At 46.7% G+C, this 18,663-nt stretch overlaps 1 protein-coding gene and 1 long non-coding RNA gene across 7 annotated transcripts in view; one reads left to right on the forward strand and one right to left on the reverse strand.

Moving 5' to 3' along the window:
* Positions 1 to 18,663, reverse strand: part of LOC122566661 (A-kinase anchor protein 200-like) — a 39,231-nt gene that overhangs the window by 11,295 nt on the left and 9,273 nt on the right. For 4 of the 6 annotated variants that reach the window (XM_043724239.1, XM_043724238.1, XM_043724241.1 and 1 more), the window contains exons 3-4: positions 14,134 to 14,286; positions 13,756 to 13,872 (exon numbers count right to left, since the gene is read on the reverse strand). In XM_043724239.1, coding sequence (XP_043580174.1) covers positions 13,756 to 13,872; positions 14,134 to 14,286 — 270 coding nt within the window. Of the gene's footprint in view, positions 1 to 13,755; positions 13,873 to 14,133; positions 14,287 to 14,903; positions 15,447 to 18,663 lie in introns of those variants that run through there. The other 2 variants (XM_043724244.1, XM_043724242.1) reach the window with 2 other exon arrangements.
* On the forward strand, positions 118 to 13,841 carry LOC122566682. The gene is made up of 4 exons (XR_006316581.1): positions 118 to 1,000; positions 12,220 to 12,592; positions 12,668 to 13,010; positions 13,705 to 13,841. It is a non-coding gene; the product is annotated as an uncharacterized LOC122566682 (long non-coding RNA).

Consider the following 18,663-nt stretch of genomic DNA (forward strand, 5'->3'; position numbering starts at 1 on the left):
CGTCCCACGTCTCGGAGAGAGAAGAGAGGAGTGTTACTGATACACACGTGAACACCCGGGGAGAGAAGAGGGACATATCTAGCCGGGCTAAGGAAAAGCATAGGAAGAACACAAGTAACCGGCGCCTGATTTACTAAAATCCAAAGGAGCAAAACGAATTCCTACCAAAAGTGTTGCCCACGGGCGAGATAGGGCCGATTTTTTTTTTTTAAATCGACCGTCCTTTGGCGATGAGACTCGCGTGTCACGGTAGTTCGCGATCTGGAACGTGGTGATTTGAAAAGGCAGAACGGCGAAGAAACCCGACTTTATGCCAGTTAAGAGATAATCACGAAAATTCCTGCAAAGAGAGCAAGAGGAAAGTTGACCCACGTTTTATAAGAGTGCACGTATAAGCCCTCTTGTCAGAGAGAAAGAAGGAGTGGGAGTGGAAGAGTTACAATGAAGCAGGGAGAGGGAGTGGAAACCCGTCATGCACCACCTACGCGAGGACGGAGAAACCAGGAAGAGAAAGAGATGCACGAACTGTGTACACCAGGAACGAAGAAAGCTGACGAGAGAAAGAAGAAGAGAAGGAAAGAGTGAAAGAGGAAAAAATGCGCGGATTATGGACAGGGAGGCAGTGACGCTCTGTACCTTCGGCGATTCTCTCCTGTTGTGTTTTACCTAGGCGAAAGAAGCAAAGAAAAAACAAGGGAATAAAGGGATGGCGACACGCTGCATGTGCGAGCAAGGAAAGAAAACGCAGGCGAGTAACAAAGAGGCGAGAGATTCCAGTTTGATTCGTTAGATGAGAACGCGTGACGAGAAATCAGCACGAGTCTGAGAAGAAACAAAAATTCACGCCGCAAAACCACCGCGCATTTCTATTCTTAGATGATCGAAAGAGAAAGGAGTCGAGAGAGGAGCGGAACAGGAGCGAGAGAAGGGAAAAGGGAAGCAAACGGAGACGGGAAAGGCCGGTGTTAACAAGGCAGAAGGGATACCACGACACCGTACGGTGAGTACGAGGGGTTATTCAGCGTGAATAGCGGCGAAAATTTTTGAGTCGGTTCCAAATTTCTAATGCTGCATGTATGACCTTTAGGCCGCGTTCGTCATGGTGTGAGTCAATTGGATTTTCGAGCTCGAATTAGCCCCGGCGCTATTCATCCAATTACGCTCATCGTTTGAACGCATTTTTCTTTGTATACTGCGAATCCTATCATTTGGATTTAGATCGCGATACGATAACAGATTCGATAAGATTAAGGTAGAAATAACTTTTAATTTCAACGCGTACATAATCTCCAATAGCGATTTTAGAAGTCTTCGCGTATTATATCGAGCAGAGAAAGCCGGAATCGTGTTCGATAAGGGAAGGTTCTATAACTGATCGTTGGTGGCAGCATCGGCCGTGAAGCCAGCGTAGAATTATTCTTGTAGCAGGCAAGAAAGGAGATAGGTTACCAACCGAGAGTTCTCGACGAGAAGCTTCGACCGAACACAGATGGAGACGTTCTTTCGCCAAGGGTGGAAACTAAGTTTTCGTTTACGACAAACGTATTAATTGACGTTAACGATGGAAAATATCGGTGCTAACTATACCGACTCTTCCGGGATCTCTTTTTTCGAAACGGCCAAAGAACGCCTCCTTTTATGCATTTTTAACATTACAACTCCGACAAGATAACGAAACGTAACGGTCTTCGAGCAGCGGAAATCTGTTTCGCTTTGATATTGTAACGAATCGTCCACGATCATTTTTGTCAGGGGTAGGACGCAACAAAGCGATAAATTTCGTTTAAGGGAAATGCAACGACACTAGACGACAAATATGTCGATTCCATGAACGGTATCAGCCTATAAATCACTATTATCGGCGTTCGAAATCGACATTTTCCGTATTTCTCTTTCATTCTCGTTACTACGCTCCAGCCCTGTTCATCTTCGCACGCCGGCCGATGGTGTTAAAATTTCGTGACTTATAAATCAGAGTTTACCACTGTTGGAAAAGACCAAGAAACAATGAGAAGCGTCTCACGGGAGCTATTAGCATTCAACCGGCGAGTGCGCTGCTCGAGAAGGCGCGAAAAATGCTCGTTACTCGTAAAAAGATGTACCAAGAGATGATGTGCGTAAATGTACCAAGAGCCGTAAGAAGCAAACAAGTGTGGCACGACGAGTTTACGCGAATCCCGTCAAAACAACGATATCGTTTTAAAAGCGTTGGTTCGCTTCGATCCCTGGAGAGAAGCCCCGTTGTTTCGCGCAACAGGAACAGAACGACGTCAACGCGATCGAAACGGTGACGGCCTCAACGCACGCTCTGAGAAACACGCACGAACACTCGTACGCTCTCTTCACCCTTTGAAGAGGGTCGCGAAGCGCAACACGACCAGGATGCTACATAGAGAGAGGTGGATATCGATTTTATCATTCGTATACGCGGATTCAACCGCACGAAAGCCAGAAAATAAACTGGCATGGGGAGTGGCCAATGATAATCATCGATCTTACAAAAGCAACTTTTCTCGTTTTGTATTGTGCATTGATTTCATACTAGTTACTGTAGTATAACGTCGAAAACAAACCACACAAAACTGTTCTATCTCGAAACACCCAGAGGGTGTTCGATCGAGAGGGAAACGATCGATCGATGGAAACAGACGGTAGATCGTATCGGTCTAAGGACGTAACGCATGGAATTTTAGTTACGACCAGCTTCCCGGAAATGTCATGGGTCGTGCATAATTGAAAACCATTGCTACGCGGTTGACGAATCTCTCGATGATACGGTAACTACGGTAAACTACTCGATCTCCGATAAATATTTAAACACCTATTCGTGGTTCGACTTCTCCCGAGAGCGTTGCATAGCTGGTTCGATCCAATCGAAGAAGAGGAAGTATATACCTTCCGTTAAACCCAATTGCGCGGACATAAATTAATACGCAATCGAGAATTCGATCGGCGACTTGATCGTGTCGACTACGCGCTAAACGGATTGTTTTTTCTTCGCATGACCGACAAAGATCGCGTGTACTTACGTCGCCATGTAAACTGTTTTCGCGATTGCATCGATCAACGATGAATTCTAAACGGGATGAAGGTGAAAACGCGTTTATCTTGCGATCGCGGTGAACTATTGTCGTTTCAGACAGGCGTCAGCTTCGCCAGAGAACAGGTAAGAATTCCATCGCAGGCGAATGATTTACGACCGCGAATTCGCGGAAATCCCCTTTCTTCCGTTGCTTCGGAATGCGAACACGTTTGGAATATTTCGCATATCAGTAAGGGGGTTTCCTGTCAGAAATTTCGCTCGACGCTGATCGCAGTCTCTTTATTATTATTTGAGCATGAAACGAAAATTGAAAAACTTAAACAACATCGATATGGACAAGCAAGCACGAGGACCATGACTATTGCAGTTTCGTTAGAAGACTGAGTAAAAGATATTAACTATGCAGCTTCGCTGCATATTCGCGATAAATTTAATTTCCTACAATCTCGAGAATAAGAATCACCGACGATCTCGGTCGTGACCACAAGCGAGACGATACTCCACAGAATTATCGCTTACTCGAATTATCGATGGCTGAGAAATTATTTCCTAGACAAAGCGAAGGAGGCCGCACTCGCGGGTCGGAAGCGAAAAAAGCTAGCCGCGATGGAAATAAAAAGGGTGCAAATATAATGGATGGAAAAACTCGTTATTGGGTGTCTTCTCGTCGCAAAGTGTACTGTCGCATCCTGTGGTTTCGAGGCCCGGCAACCAACGACCGCAGACGGGAAATTCCACTTGGGAAATCACGCGATGCTATTTGCTACAGCTGATCTTAATTAAGAAGCGAACTTTTTAACGAAATAAAATGATCTATCCGTTCGTTTCCCGCGATTAACGACACACGATCGACGAATGGTAAACGCTGAAATCATTTAATCCCGCGCACGAAGTTGTCGCGCGTACGTGATGTCGTTTAAATAAATATGTTTCGATTAATTTTCAAACGGACGAACTACGACTAGTGTTTGAACGAAACGTTCGGCTGTACTTTATAGTATAGCAGAAGAATGAAAGTTGGCAAGGCAACCACTTTCTTCCCTTTATCCTGGCGCTTATTCGATTTCCCCCTTCGAGGATCTGGAATTCAGCTATCAATAAAACACGCGCTTTCGTTCGGGCTTTCTCTTATCGTTCCAAAATCCGACCCGTCTTAGCCGTTTATATCGAGAGCTTTCCGAAAATCCGACTACCCACTTCGCTTTAGCCTCTTCCAATTTTACAAGATGTTTCAAAATCTTTATCATGTATAGAATAAATACGGAATAAACGGACTTGGATATTAAAATGGTAAAATGCGTTTAATATTTTCGTGCTTTGGTGCTCTGCCAAAAATGACGGAAAGCGTGACGAACGTGGATATGGGTGGAACAGACAAAATTTCAATAAAGCATAATTAATTCTAATCAAAGTGGCAATTATCCGGACACGGCGAAAGTTTCTTGTTCGTGTGCGAGAGCGGCACGAGTCTTTTGCCGGCAAGCCTGCTGAATGCGAAAAGCCCTGGTAGCCCCGTCGGTCGGCATGGCAACAGCTCCGCGCGTCCCGGCGTCGGGACGCTCGATACTAGACGACGACGACGACGACGCCCAAATCCGAAGGGGCGGAGAGGAACACCGGGCCACCGGCAACTCGTACAAATTCCACGCGATTCAGAATTTCCGATCGCGATTTACACCGGATCGATCCGCGGATTTGCCCGCGGCAACACGACGCTAATTCTGCAAATTCAGACGAACTTGGTCCACGTGAAAAACCGTGAATCGTCTGTGCGCTATAACTTTCAATCCTCCCGACAGATCCGTGGCAACAAGTCGCTGCGTCCTTGCTCCGCTTCGACTATCGGAATGGTCTCGCTGATTGTCGAAAGGGAGAATCAATTGGAAGAGCAGAACAAATGCGATGAATCTTGGGGGGAGTTGACGATTTTGCGGATTCTTTTTGTTCGCACAGCGATGGCGCTTGCTCTTGCTCGATATATTTAGATTCATTTTTATCGCTGCCTCTCAATTCGTATTTTAACATGTTCGAATGCAAAGTGTGTCAGGTCTGATATCGAGGCTTATAAATAAAGAAGCGGAAAGCCAGCGACGAAAGGTCGTATTTGCCGCTCGTATTTTTAATACAATGGCATCTCGATGACGTCAAGTGATAACGAGGTTGAGATCTGTGCGCCGGAGGTCTTTCAACCGACACACTTTGGCAACTCGAACCAGCAACGGTGACACTCGGTGTGGTAGAAAAAGAGAGAGGGTACGTAATTCGAATGCGGAACTGGCGTATCGATGATCGCGGAACAACCCTACCGCATTTAGGAAATTAATTTTCTGCCGGTGTGCACGAGCGTACTGCGTTTATTTCCTCGTTTCATCCCTTTCGCGGCGTGTTACCGGGTAAATTGAAGTGAACGAGAGGGTAAAATATCCAAGCTCTTTCATAAAAATATGAATTTTTCGGCCTATACGGTGCAACGTGCCATGCGCTAGCCTCACCACTTTTTTTAGTTTCTTGCCGGGGGAAGTACTTGATTACCTTCGGCGGAGTAGCAAGCTTCTGCTTGCTCCGCCAGCTGCCTCCGATCGTTTCTTTTGCATTATGATCTTTCAGGAAGGAAGAGCTCCATTTCGTAGCAGGAGATCAAAATGGGTTGAGTTCAATCATAAGAAAGCCGGGTAGCAAGAGGAAAGAACCATGAAGAATTCGACGCATATTGCTTCCTTCGAAATTACGGGGCGTCATCTATTCGTTAACGCATCGGTTTATCGGTTAATAAGTAAAGCTCGTTTCTTCACCACTTCGAGGAGTACCGAATTATCCAAGTTGACTCTCCATGAAATTTTCCACGGCGAGTCACCGATATCGTTATCGATTACGGCACTTCACAGACAAGAAGAAAACTGCGAGTGTCAATATTTGTGAGACTTACCTCGAGATTACAGGCGAAGAACATCATTATATTGGGACAACCCCCCTTCCCCATCGATTAAACGATGCTGAATATATTGCATACGGCACAATATCCGAACCACCTGCAGCATACCACGGGCCTTCGGGACGCACCGTAGAATCAGATTTATCGAAGAAAAGAGATGAAATTTTACATCACCACTTTTGTGATTTCTATTTGTTTATTTCCTTATCTGACCAAAAGCGACTCAGCGCAAGAGGTTCGTCAATCCACAAACGGAAAAATCTACGACTCGATATCGATGAAACGAAAAATGGAAGAAAACGGTTCAACGATGCCGACTGCCGCTTCGAGTAATCCGTTTAAGCCAAACAGCTTCCCGATGCTACTAGCTAGATATATTCAAGAGGAGAACGTTCAACAGTTCTGGCCACTCGCCAATGGTCGGCTCTGAGGTTGATTAGTTTGTAATTGCGCATTGTTTTCCGTTTCCCTGTCAGCGAAGTAAGACATCACGCGAGACAGACAAGAACAGCAGAGGCCCGTTGAACGCGATCAACCTAAATACATAGAGAGTCGAGTATCGTGCTGAGATTCAATTTATGCCGTTTAATCGTGCGAGACAGTGTCCCGTTTAAGTCGAAACAACGAGAAGTCGGAGTAGACGAGAAGACGCTGGAAACGATTCCCTTCTCTCGAGGAGATCACACATCCTGACATTTAACTACACGAATACACCGGCACATAAGCAGGCGCCATCGTTTCCCAAGGTTCAGACCAGGAAATCTATGGGGATTTGATCCGAGCGTGAACGATGGAAGAGACGGAAACTAACCCTTCAAACTCGTAGAAACCCTTCGTAGACTGCTTTGTAGTCGTAACGATAAAGGGAATCTGCTCTCCATCTTTCTGGCTACAGGTTTCAACTGAATTTAAATCGGGGGCGACAGACAGGTCCGTTACGATCGAAAGACGATCGTTAAGAAGTTCTTTGGCTCGTTAACTTTCCACCTTTTACGACTCGTTAGACGGCCCTTGAAATTTGATGGTGACTCGTGCACATGCAAGTACGAAATCATCGATTTATTCGCTCGGAGCGTGCTACTCGAGTACAATGAGAAAATGACGAAACCGTTTCGTTGCTCCTGTTCTCATGACTTCCGTTCATGCCGAAGAGGAAAGTCGATTCGCGTAATCCATAGGTAAGAAGATTAAAAGTTCCGTTAGAACTCGAGCGGCAAACAACGACTTTCCTTTTCAATTTTCTCAGACAAGCGAAGCGTTCGAAACGAGGCAGTCGACTACGGTTGTCGGTCGTGGCAGCCGAAGGTATTTGCCCTCGATACTTTTCAATCGGAGAATGGAAAAGTCCTCGACGTGGCGTATCGATTCGCGACCGACCGAGTATTTGCACCAACGGTCATCGAACCTCGAAAGGAAGCTCGCGAAATACAGCCACGCACACGATCTTGTCTTCTTTTCTCTACGAGTAGTCGCAGGTTTCGTGCTTTTTATTCGCGTTCCACCTGTCGCATTGTGCTCGAGCTAGCGCTAGCGGACGGACGCATGTCGCGAGACAAAATGCGATTGGCACTAGGAACGAACGTCCTCTGTCTCGTTTTCTCTTTCTCCCTCGGTTTACCATTGCCGGAACGAGGAACAGGATAGGAAGAGACCGAGTTGACCGAAGAAGATGGGACAAGACGGACGAGGCAAAAAAAGAGACGACAGCCGTGAGGCTTTCATCGTGGCGAATGAAAGTGGCTTTTCGAGGGACGCGCGCCAACCGAAGAAGACAGATATTCGATTTTCACAGGGGAAGGGAAGAGACACCTGCCGAATTCCCACGTCATCCGACGAAACGCATCGTCGAACAAGAGCAAGGGATTCGTCGCATTCGTCGTGAGCTTTCGCTCAACGGAATTTCGCTCCGCTCGTTTCTACTGTACCTCGTTTTCGTTTGCTGCCATCTTCTTCTCTCTCTCCACCTGTCTCTCGGGAAATTTAGCACGGTCTCATTAACGATCCGCCGGCTTAATTGGCGATTTGCTTACGCGCAGACTGCGATTAGGACTGCTTTCTGCAGGGACTCGAGTACTTGCGAAACGTTCGACGTCGAGAGAATTTGTTTTTCTCCCCCGGTAAAATTGCGTTGATTCGGCGAGGAATTGAGCGGAACACACCGCCGCGACGATCGGCATCGGGTTTCTTGCGAATCTTTTGACACGGATTTATACGGCCAATTAACTTTGCAACGATATTACAAAGCGGCTTTTCGCTTGTTCGATTCGCGCGGAATCGCTCGATTAACGTTTTTTCCACCGATTTTCTCACCGTTAATTAATAAAGTTAGCCAACTTGCAACGACGACGTTTACCCCCGCTGTTTTACTGTAGACGCGTACTCCATTTTCAAGACAATGACAATTTCGAGGAGCATTCGTTGAATCTTCGAGGAAAATTTACAGCGGCAGGAGATACGATAAAAATTGCGGTGAACGGTGCACGCAATTGTGCAGAAAGATACGCAAGCGAGCACCGAACGGTCGTGGGATGAATTTCATCGGGCCCATTAGGAATGAAATCGAAGCCTGTAGAAACTACCGAGACGCCTTCCGCGGCGAATGAAACCGGTTTTTAACCGTCCGCCCGATCTTTAGCCACTGTTGCGCGCGCCGTATTCTCGGCACATCGACGGAACTGCACCGTGCATGTACCGTTGCATGTGCAACTGCATCTGTGACATATTTTAAGACCACGAAGCCCGGCTGTATCTCGTCACTTGTCACATAAATTTGTACCATCCCGACACGTTACGACTGAGCTCTTTACTTCAAACAAATCGTCTCCTTTCTTGTCCAATCTCCCAACGATCCTGTCCAAATAATCCATTCGCGATACTCGCGCGTATTCGAATTTCGCTTCTCGTCGAACGATCAATGTTGTGCTTCTTTTCGTATCTACGCAGATCCGTGCTTCTTCGACGATGACACGGTACCGTGACGACATAGTAAAATCCAGCGTATTCGTGGCCGTGAAACGGATAGAACAAAAGAAACGGTGAAAATTTGTCTCGCCCCTTGGCTCGACACGCGTGGCTTGCCAAACTTTCTCTTTCTACTTCGTAGACTGTCCTTAACCCCTGCATACAGGTGTTTCTCTTTTTTCCAAGGTTTGAGTCACGCGAGGCGAAGCTGCCGCCGCCGTGCCGTCGCTGTGCCGCCACCGCGCCTCCGTCACGGCCAGACCACCTCCTGTATTCAGACCCGTTACACCCACCAGCGGTCGACCACCCAGTTACCCTCCTCTCGCCTATCGTGTCGTGTTAATTAATATCACTCCGCGCGTGCCAACTACACACCCCCTCCCTCTTCTCTTGCCCTTTTACCTCTTGCTGCAGACTTTCTAACTCTTTACGATAAAAGCCACGGGATATATGAACGTTCTCCGTGCTGGTGAACGAGTAAATTCGCAGAAGGAGAAAGAGAAAGAGGGTAAAAGAAACAAAGGACGAGAGTCACGGGCGCGACCACACCCCTTCCTTTCCTATAGTAGTCTTCTCTCCTGCTGCGCTTTGCGCGAGGGTGCATGCTTGGAAACAATGTGACGTTCGCGTAGGTGCGAAACCGGGAACACGAGAGACAGACAGAAAGACTCTCGAGCGCGATCCTCTTGGCCCTCTTCGCGGTCCTTCGCCAATCTCGATCTTCGCATCATCCACGGGAAACACTTCTCGCCTCCCTCGCCACTTTTTCAGACATCGAGCAGATTTTCTATTCGATCGTATATCTCTGAATCGTCCCCTATCCTCTAGATCGTGTGTAGTTCAGTTGTATCGGCTACGCCATAATTCGATTTTACCCCACCTATCTAAAGCTATTGTGTTCTCGACTTTTGTACATTCGCCTCGTTCTTGGAATCCTAGGACATTCTGCGGGAATCGAAGACCTAGGAATGGATTTAAATTCCGCGAAAAGCGGCGGGGGTTATCGCCCATAAATCCGAATGGACAACGCATAACGTGGAAAATCGATCGTCGACCACCTTGCAGTTTGTATACGCCAGCGTCTGTGTATCACATTCTTCGTTCAGTACTGTTGCTAAAAAGTACTAAAGCGTGTTACTCTACTACTCTACTCTATGGTACTCTGACTGTTGTCGCATCAATCAGCGTCGTTATAGGATACTTCGATTTAGAATATCGTAATATCACCGGGACTTTCATAAATCGCGGTAAGATCGTATTTACGATATATTTGGGACCGGAAGCGTACGCGGCAGATAAGATTCGGCAAGGAGCTGATATGGAAGTAAAACAGTTTCAAATATACGCACAGAAAAATAAGAGACACGGGAACGGTTCTGCGGTAATAGAAACGCTACTTACCCTCTGATCTACCGTTCCTTCCTACACGTGGGGCCTTGGCGTTACCAACTTGTTTACGATCGCATAAAACGTTCACGAAGAAGCGAATACAGTCAGTATCAAGATCGGAATATCTACGATACCGGAGAGCCGATTACGCGAATTTATGTCGTCTCGCAAATTACGTCTCCGGACGAATAATAAATAAGCGTGTTCATTATTTTTAAGACAGACCTGCGCCTTTATCACGGTGTGACATTGCAACAGGAATAGAGATGGCGAAGAGTACAGAGACATAGTTTAACAAGCTTCTTGCGAACAAACGAATCCTTCGCTATACAATTTACCGTACTGACGTTTAATCTTAATATAAAATGGAGAGAACGATCGAGTGTAAGAAAAACGTCGGATTCAGAGTTATTTTACCTCGAGCATTGTTTGTCAGCGCAGCAACTTTGCGTCACAGAAGCAACAGACGCAAATCTGATCATCCGTATAACAACCGTTTATCTTTGACAGGCGACTTATCGAGGATAAGTCGACAACGTTTCTAACTATGAGTCTCAATACTTAAGTATCTACGTTGCAATGCAAACAAAGTCATTAAACGGAAACTATTTTCGCGACAAATAATACACAGTGGAGGTAAGCGTATCCGGGAAGTTTGGGCCATTGAACCGCGTTACTAGCGAGTACAATGAACGACAAGCATAGACGATCGTCGACCAGTCCCGTCCAGCCCCGTTGCCGATTTCTCTGACAGATAGTCTCATTTCCCGTAGGAAATCGGGTCGATGCGGAAACAAGGCTACTCGTTATAATTACCAGCTTCTTCAGCTGGGAAAACCGAGCTCACGAATATTTAATTACACAAATATAAAGGCACAAAATGTGCGAACAAAAATTGAGCGCGACTAAAGAGGACGTACGTGTGTAATTCGACGTCTCATAGGACGGTTGTTCGGAGAATACAAGCCCACCACTCCCATTCCGTGGTATGGAACCGTATGCCACGCCAGACTACACCGCGTGTAGTCGTGCTCGTCTGTAAAAAATCCGCACACGCAAATCCAAGCGGCGACGATGCACGCGCTCGGTCATACACCGGTGAAGAGGTCAGCCGTTAACTCCGATCGACCCGTCTTCCACGTAACGAATAAGTACTCTCGGAGGAAACCAGTTGTGATAACGCGTGTAGCGTCCCAACGATCCAATGTTTTAACGGAATCCATAGAAACGCGAAGATCAGAATACCACGAAGAAGTTACGTGGAACTGGTCCGGATGAAATACGGGATAACAAGGCGGAGAGCAGTAAGTCGTTGTTCGTGGTGGTGTCATAACGCGCTGTGCAATGACATCTCGCTATTACGAGGCACATTGCGCTACACACCACCACTTGTAATTCCTTAATGACTCGGAATGCCGGCTCTCTGTTCGAAGGGAGTGAAAGTCGCGGTCGAACGCGGCCCTCGCGATATCCACCGAAAGAGAGAGAAAGAGAGAGAGAGATACGCTGCTGCTGCCTCCAGCCTCGAGGACGAGAACACGACGATATCGCCAAGCCGTTTCTTCCCCGTGTGTATCTTTCTTCTTGGTGAACCGCGACACGTGTATGGCAACGTCTAACAAAGTCCATACGAGAGCATCCATCATCCTCCGAAAGACGTCTACAAAATGGTCTGATAAATAGTAACGTAACGTGCGTCAACGAGCGCATTTATAACGTTTATCTGCCGGGTATCTGGTACCGTGTATCGATACTTCCTAATCGAATACAAAATTTCCAATCGGAAACGTTGCTGTCGTTTACGATCGGCCGATCATTCTTCGATCCGGCCAAGTCGATTTTACCAACGTGAGCCAGCAGAGAACGCTATGAACGACTTATTTTCTCGCATCAGGGCCGCGACAGTGGAGGCGACGAGGACGATTACGTGTTCTGGAAGGACACAAGAGGGGACAACGAGACACAAGGTAGAACGAAGCAGAGAAGCAAGGAGGATAATTCAGTGACTTCGAAGCCGGTTTTCCATGGCAGCCTATCACGAAACTCGCGAGCAACGATGAACAAGAGGGATGAGTCACGGCTGCTCACTCTTCCCACTCTTTCCACCGTGTGGCGAGGTTGCAAAAAAAGAAAAAGAGTCTGCGAGCAGCAACACGAAAGACAGAGAACAGCCAGAAGATGAAGAAGGTGGTAAAGAAACGAGAAGATTAGCCCTGACGATCTCGAGGCTACGGTTCGCCTACGCGTGGCCAGCTCGACGACCTGAGGTATGACCGAAAAAAGGGAGACAGGTCAATCTCGCTACTTATTATAGATGCTTTAGATAGATAATCTTATTACAGATATTTTACGATGGATTTATAACGGACGATGACGAAACCAAGAGCATTTTGTTGAACAGACATTTTGCACGCGTTTCGTTTTTAGAATCGCTGCTGGAAATCTCAGACGTTGTTTAAACAGAATCGTACTCGATTACTTATCGAGTGTAACGTCATGTTATCAGTGCTGCAACGTAAATCGCGATCGACGATAAAACGGAGGATAAATAAAGGGATTTTGCCGCATCATAGAAGTCGCCGCTTTAAGTTAACGAAGAAGCGTTTAGATAGTACAATTAACAGAAGGTTTTCGATAGCTGTCGATCGGGGGAACCGAGCTATAAATATCCGAGCAGAAAAATCGGTACGTGGCTGAGTATTATAATTGACTTTGTTAACGCCGATCGTTCCACTATCCGTTTATCATTTTTTGTAAAATAAATCTTTGATAATCACGAAAGGTTCGAGATTTATTAGACGTCTCGAGGCCAATTAAACACCGGCCGAGCTTTCGATCCGTGACGGTTATCGCGTGGTCGTTCTCGATTATACCACTACACGCCGATTGCTTGAAATCGAAGAGAGCACAAATCACGCTCGAGCGAGCAGTGTCCTGCGTTACGTTAGTTTCACCAACGTTTCTGACTTCCTTTCTACGCCTGGAATCGGTCGACTAATCGATCGATCGATCGGTCAGAGCCAGGCAAAATTTTATTGTTTCACCTCCAGGTCTTTTGCAACGTGTGCTCTGAATCAACCAGATACTGCTAGAAGCAACAGTTAGATTTCCGTTGCTTTGTTTCCACCGAACAGATTATACATACACGCGTCGTCAATAATATCGTGCTCCACGTTTATTCCAACCTCGCTGCCATGATGATAGCTATCAATCGCAAAGACAAATTTCGATTTGAATAACGCTTTCAGAATGCGTTTTTTTTTTTTTTTTTTTAAGAATACGAGATAACGTAATTAATAATTCTATTATCTCTGTTATATTATCGATTCCGATAATGGTTGTGATTCAGTGCGTTTATGTCGTCGCCTCGATTCTACAGGGACGCAAGAAAAGCGTACAAAGATCCGATAAGGTAAGATTCTTCACTCACCTCTGCAAGAGGCTCCTCCTTGGTGACGTCTCCATTCTTGGGCGCTTCTTCACGGGCAGGCTTGTTCTTGTCCTTCTTGCTGAAGCTGATCGACCTGAAGGACCACTTTTTCTTCATCTATGAACGAGGAAACGGTATCGATAATGATCAAAGAACTCATTACGCGCAACTACGTGTCTTATTCTTCTAAGCTGTGTACACACATAGAATCTGTTCGGGCGATACACGTGCGCGATGTATCGTCGACGAATCAATCCATCTGATTCTTCGAAACTAGTATAGCTTCCTTTGTGTATATACTTTACCGTGTAATAAATGGAGTTTCGTCTTCCGTATACCATCACGGATTATTACATATTCCAAGACGATCGACCTCACCTTTTCCTTCTTTTTGGTTTCCTTGTTGTCTGGAGAGGTGACAGTGTTGGGACTAGCTGGAGTGCCTTCTGTTGGTGTTGTGACCTCCGCCGTTTCCGCGGGAGATTCTCCAGCCGGCTCTTGCTTCGTTTCCTCGGCCTTTACGTCTTCCTGCTGAAACAACGAGGAAAAGGAAAGACTGGTTGAAAATCGACTCAAGAGATATCATCTGAAGGTACGAAATGTTGTGCTCCTTTAAATAGTCGAATCCAAAGGAGCAACTCGCAGGGATTCGAAAGTGAACGCAAGTAGCCTGTCACCGACGCGGCTCCATTCAGCCAATCGCATATTAACACAATTCCCGTGACAAAATTTGTGCTCGTAAAACCAGTAAAATCTGCATCGATATCGATCGGTGTGTGGCGAGGATTTGGAGCACGTGACAGCAGGTGCGCCAGCGTTGCAGATTCTTGTAAAAGAATTACAGAGACCGTAGGCGACTCGGTCGCCAATCGCGTCGATTCGCTTTACTTCGAATATATTGTACATAACTCGAAGCGTCGTAAATTCAACAGCAAACAACATCTCGAAGGGAAGACCGCATTCTTCTTTCACAGGCGATACGATACTCGAACAAGTAGTTTCGTCCCGCGTGAACTGCTTTTATTATTCATAAATCGAAGTTCTTTCGTCGAATAAAAAAAGAGATATACAAAGACAAATGCGAAAAGTGGAGTGCGCGCGCGCATTTTAAATCTAAGTAAACAAAGAGCAAGTCAGCGAAAAATTACCAGGTATGGCGTGGAAAAATACGAGTTCGCGGTAAATCCATAAAAATTAGCGAGAGGCGTTGTTCTCGCGCATGGAATTTCGTCATTCGCCACGCTTACGCGAACCGCAGCCGCCCGATTACATAATCGCGTAGGGCGAATTTTACTGCACCGTGTTCTCCAAGGCGATGCCGGGAGCTATCGAACGATCCGCGATCAAAGAAAACGATTTGTGTTTGCGCGTGCGAGAAGAACAGCAAGAAAATGGTAGCGGTGAACCGATCGAGAGGACCGGAGCAAAGAGAAAAAAAGCGAGAACGCGCTCTCGCAGCAACAGTTGCGAGACTTATCAGAATGAGACAGCTGTGGCTGTCGGACGACGTACAGGATGAAACCGCGAAAATCTCAGATTACAGAGAACGATCAGTGGTTCTCCAACCGAAGAATCGTAAAGTGAAACGCGGACTTCTTGCAGAGATTATCGAATCCTGACTATACTTTGGATATACACGAGTTAAGATCAACGATAAAGAGAAATAAGAGGCGTAATGTTCGTGTACGCGTTTAATCGAAGAACAATACTCGACACTGGTCGCTCGGTTTCGCGTAAATGACGATCGGAACACGTATACTTTGTACGTGATACTGAATTATTCTATTTTATGAATCATTATTTCCGACATTCCCGAGCGTTTCTGGTACAATGAAATACGACGAACGAAGCATTGTTTACCACGCTCCTTGAAGGTCGCGGCGGATCCTGACCGCCTTCGATGGCGTAAACATGAGCTCGCTCTATTACCGATGCAAATCCTCGGGAACAATCCCATTTGGTCGTTCACGTGTTTCATATACTACGAACGAGTTAACTCATCGAGTATATTACATTGAACACCGCTAATCGAACCGGCGATCCAATCATTATTCAACCACAACGCGAGCGAGCTTCGAAATACCGTTCAAGATCTCGGACGATCAGATGGAAAATCGAAAGAATCGTCTATATACAGATGCGACATCGTTTCCCTCGATTGTATTATGTAAATATCCGGTTATTTTTGTTCTTGCCAGCCAGACAAGAAGACGCGCGCGTCTTGGATATCGCGCTATCGTGACTGATACCGAGGAGAAAGGAAAGAAGACGGCCTATAGGCTACGTGGCAGAAGCGAAGAGGCAGAGGCAGCAATGTGCATGGCGTAGGCACGCGTTCCTCGTACAGTGGCATTACGCATACAAGTTCGAAGACTTTATATGCGCCAACGATCCTCATCTACAGAGTCCCTATCCTTCGAGATCTTTCATTACCAACGCGCTCGCATTCGTACGATCGTGCACGCCAAGATAAATTATGAAAAGTTTCAACGATCGTTCGTTCGTTCGTTGGCTCTCGCCTCCCCCTCCCTCCATCCCCCCGTCAATTTTGATTTCGCTTATCTGACATCCTCGATTAACCCACGATTGCGAGGTCATACGTCGCAAAGAGGAGAAACTCGTCTGTTGGTTGGCTCGCGTTCGTTCCCAATGAAATTAAACGCACGTACCCGACTTCATAGTTTTTTCTAGCGCGCAACCGCGATTTAAATATTCATGGAAACGCGCGCCAGTGATTTATCTACGAGTTGATATTCAAAGAGGTACACGACGAGCTAGACCTTGCGCTCGATGCAAAAATTCGCGTTTTTCGATCGAACGGTATTGGCATACAAAGAAATCATCGGTTCGAGGACACCGCGAACAAGGAGGTCCGATGCAGGTGCAGTTTCTACGACGAATTCCACGCGATTGAATCAGCCCAGGTACTAAAATATCACGCGGTCACTTTCGGCTCCAACGAATCTCGAAATGAACCGGTGATCGCGAAATATTGCAAAACATCGACGTTACGACGACGCGAATCTCGGCAGAGGAATTCGCAAGAGGGATTCAGACGCGAAACGTGACTGGACAAGGACACCGGATCTACGAATTTCGTGCAGATAATCGCGAACCTTCCGTGATCGGTTCGATTCTCTCGAGGCGGCAGACGGATCCCGCTTCGTTTCCTCGGCAACTAATATATACGATGCAAACGCGTTCGAAAATGCGCGATTAAATTCACCTTTGGTTTAGGTCTCGCCCCGAATTGGCAAGGCTCACGAAACGATCAGGTGTCGCGTCTTTAACTCGCTCAGGGAATGCGTAAAAAATCGTACGCGGTCTCGTTCCCCGTTCTTCGGGGCAAATTGATTTTCTCGACGCGAAATCTTCCAGCGGCCTTTATTGTCGACACGTAGTAGCTTGTCCGCAAAACATCCGATGGAATTCAAACGGCACGCAGTTTTAATTAGCGGCGACAAACAGATGAGTCGCGCGTCTCGTATTAATTAATAAACCGAGTTGGTTTTGGACTTCTGGAGAGGGGAAGCGTAGCGCGCGATGATTCACTCAGAAAGCGCTTTTCTCAAGATGGTTTACGCTACGTAAGTGCCGTTTAAAACATCGCGTGTTCCCGACCAACAGTGGCCTCTCCGACGAAATAAAACTATCACAAGGAATTCAGGTTACTCGGCAACGTACACACGTTCGCAAGCATCGCGACCGACCGCGGGAACTCTTTCGACGACCGATAAAAAGTTTGATCGAAAAATAGAAAAAAGAACGGTGGCAGGCCGAAATTGTATTTTTAATTAAAACCCGTTAATCTCACGGAAAAGAGAGTCAGTTCTTTCGCGTGTAAGTGTTGTTGCAAGCACATGTTAAATTACATGGACAAGGTTACGAAAGTAAGGTCCGATCTTCCTATCAGATTGACTCGCGTAGCCAGACCGCAGATATATCTTAAATTATTCGCGAAACACCGACCAGCACGGCGCGTCGTAGATCTTCGTTGACGAAAAATAAAAGATCAGCAAGCACGCTGGCTGAATGTGGTAGACGTCGTTAAGGCAAACGTATCAACGGCAGGTGCTCGATGCGAGCGAATTCTCTCGAGCAGCGTCTCACTGCCGTACGCGCACCTGGCTCAGAGATTTTGCAAGATTGCAGAGAGATGTTGCCTGGACGAGCGGGTGCGCGCCTTGTATTTTAATAGCGGTGGGTAGGGTTAGTGAAAAGGTGGGTAGAGGCGTACAAACCAACGACAGGACGAAAGATTTATTCGTCTAGGACAGTTAGGTATGCACCGGTAAGAACATTTACGCGGACAGACGCGGTTACAGTTAGTCGCGAGAACGCGTTACCGGTACGCGTGCACTTCTGTACTCCGGTGCTACCGAGTCAACACCATTCGGCCTCGACGAAACGGTATTTCGATATTTTTTCTACGCGAAAATTTAGCCAACTCTCCGATGTTTCCGCGAATCTATCTGGAGCGACGACTACGTAATCTCCGTAAGCCGAGCGTTGCGTCGACATCCCGCTATCTCTACGTGCATCCGGCGCGGCATGGCGATCGCGATACACCCGATCGTGAACCTGTTGCGGCCTCGATAACACGCTTATGGCGAATTAGCGCGGTTTCCGTGAGTTTCTGCGTGAAAGCGAGATCGAGAAATCGATACCGACACCGAGCATTACGTTTACCGAGACTGTATCGAAAGATTTCGAACCGGGATCCTCGTATATACGTTCCACTAGCAGTAGGACAGAACACTTTCGTTCTCGCGTCGAATAAAATCAACGGTCCGATTTACTCCTGTTTCTAGCGTTTATCTAGGCGAACCGTTACACACCTCTGGAAAGATCGCTATCCTGCTTTCGTGAAGTGGCACAATGGGCGTACTCTGCGTGTAAAAACACACT

This window comes from Bombus pyrosoma, linkage group LG4 (genome assembly GCF_014825855.1).
Source record: "Bombus pyrosoma isolate SC7728 linkage group LG4, ASM1482585v1, whole genome shotgun sequence".
NCBI lineage: Eukaryota > Metazoa > Arthropoda > Insecta > Hymenoptera > Apidae > Bombus > Bombus pyrosoma.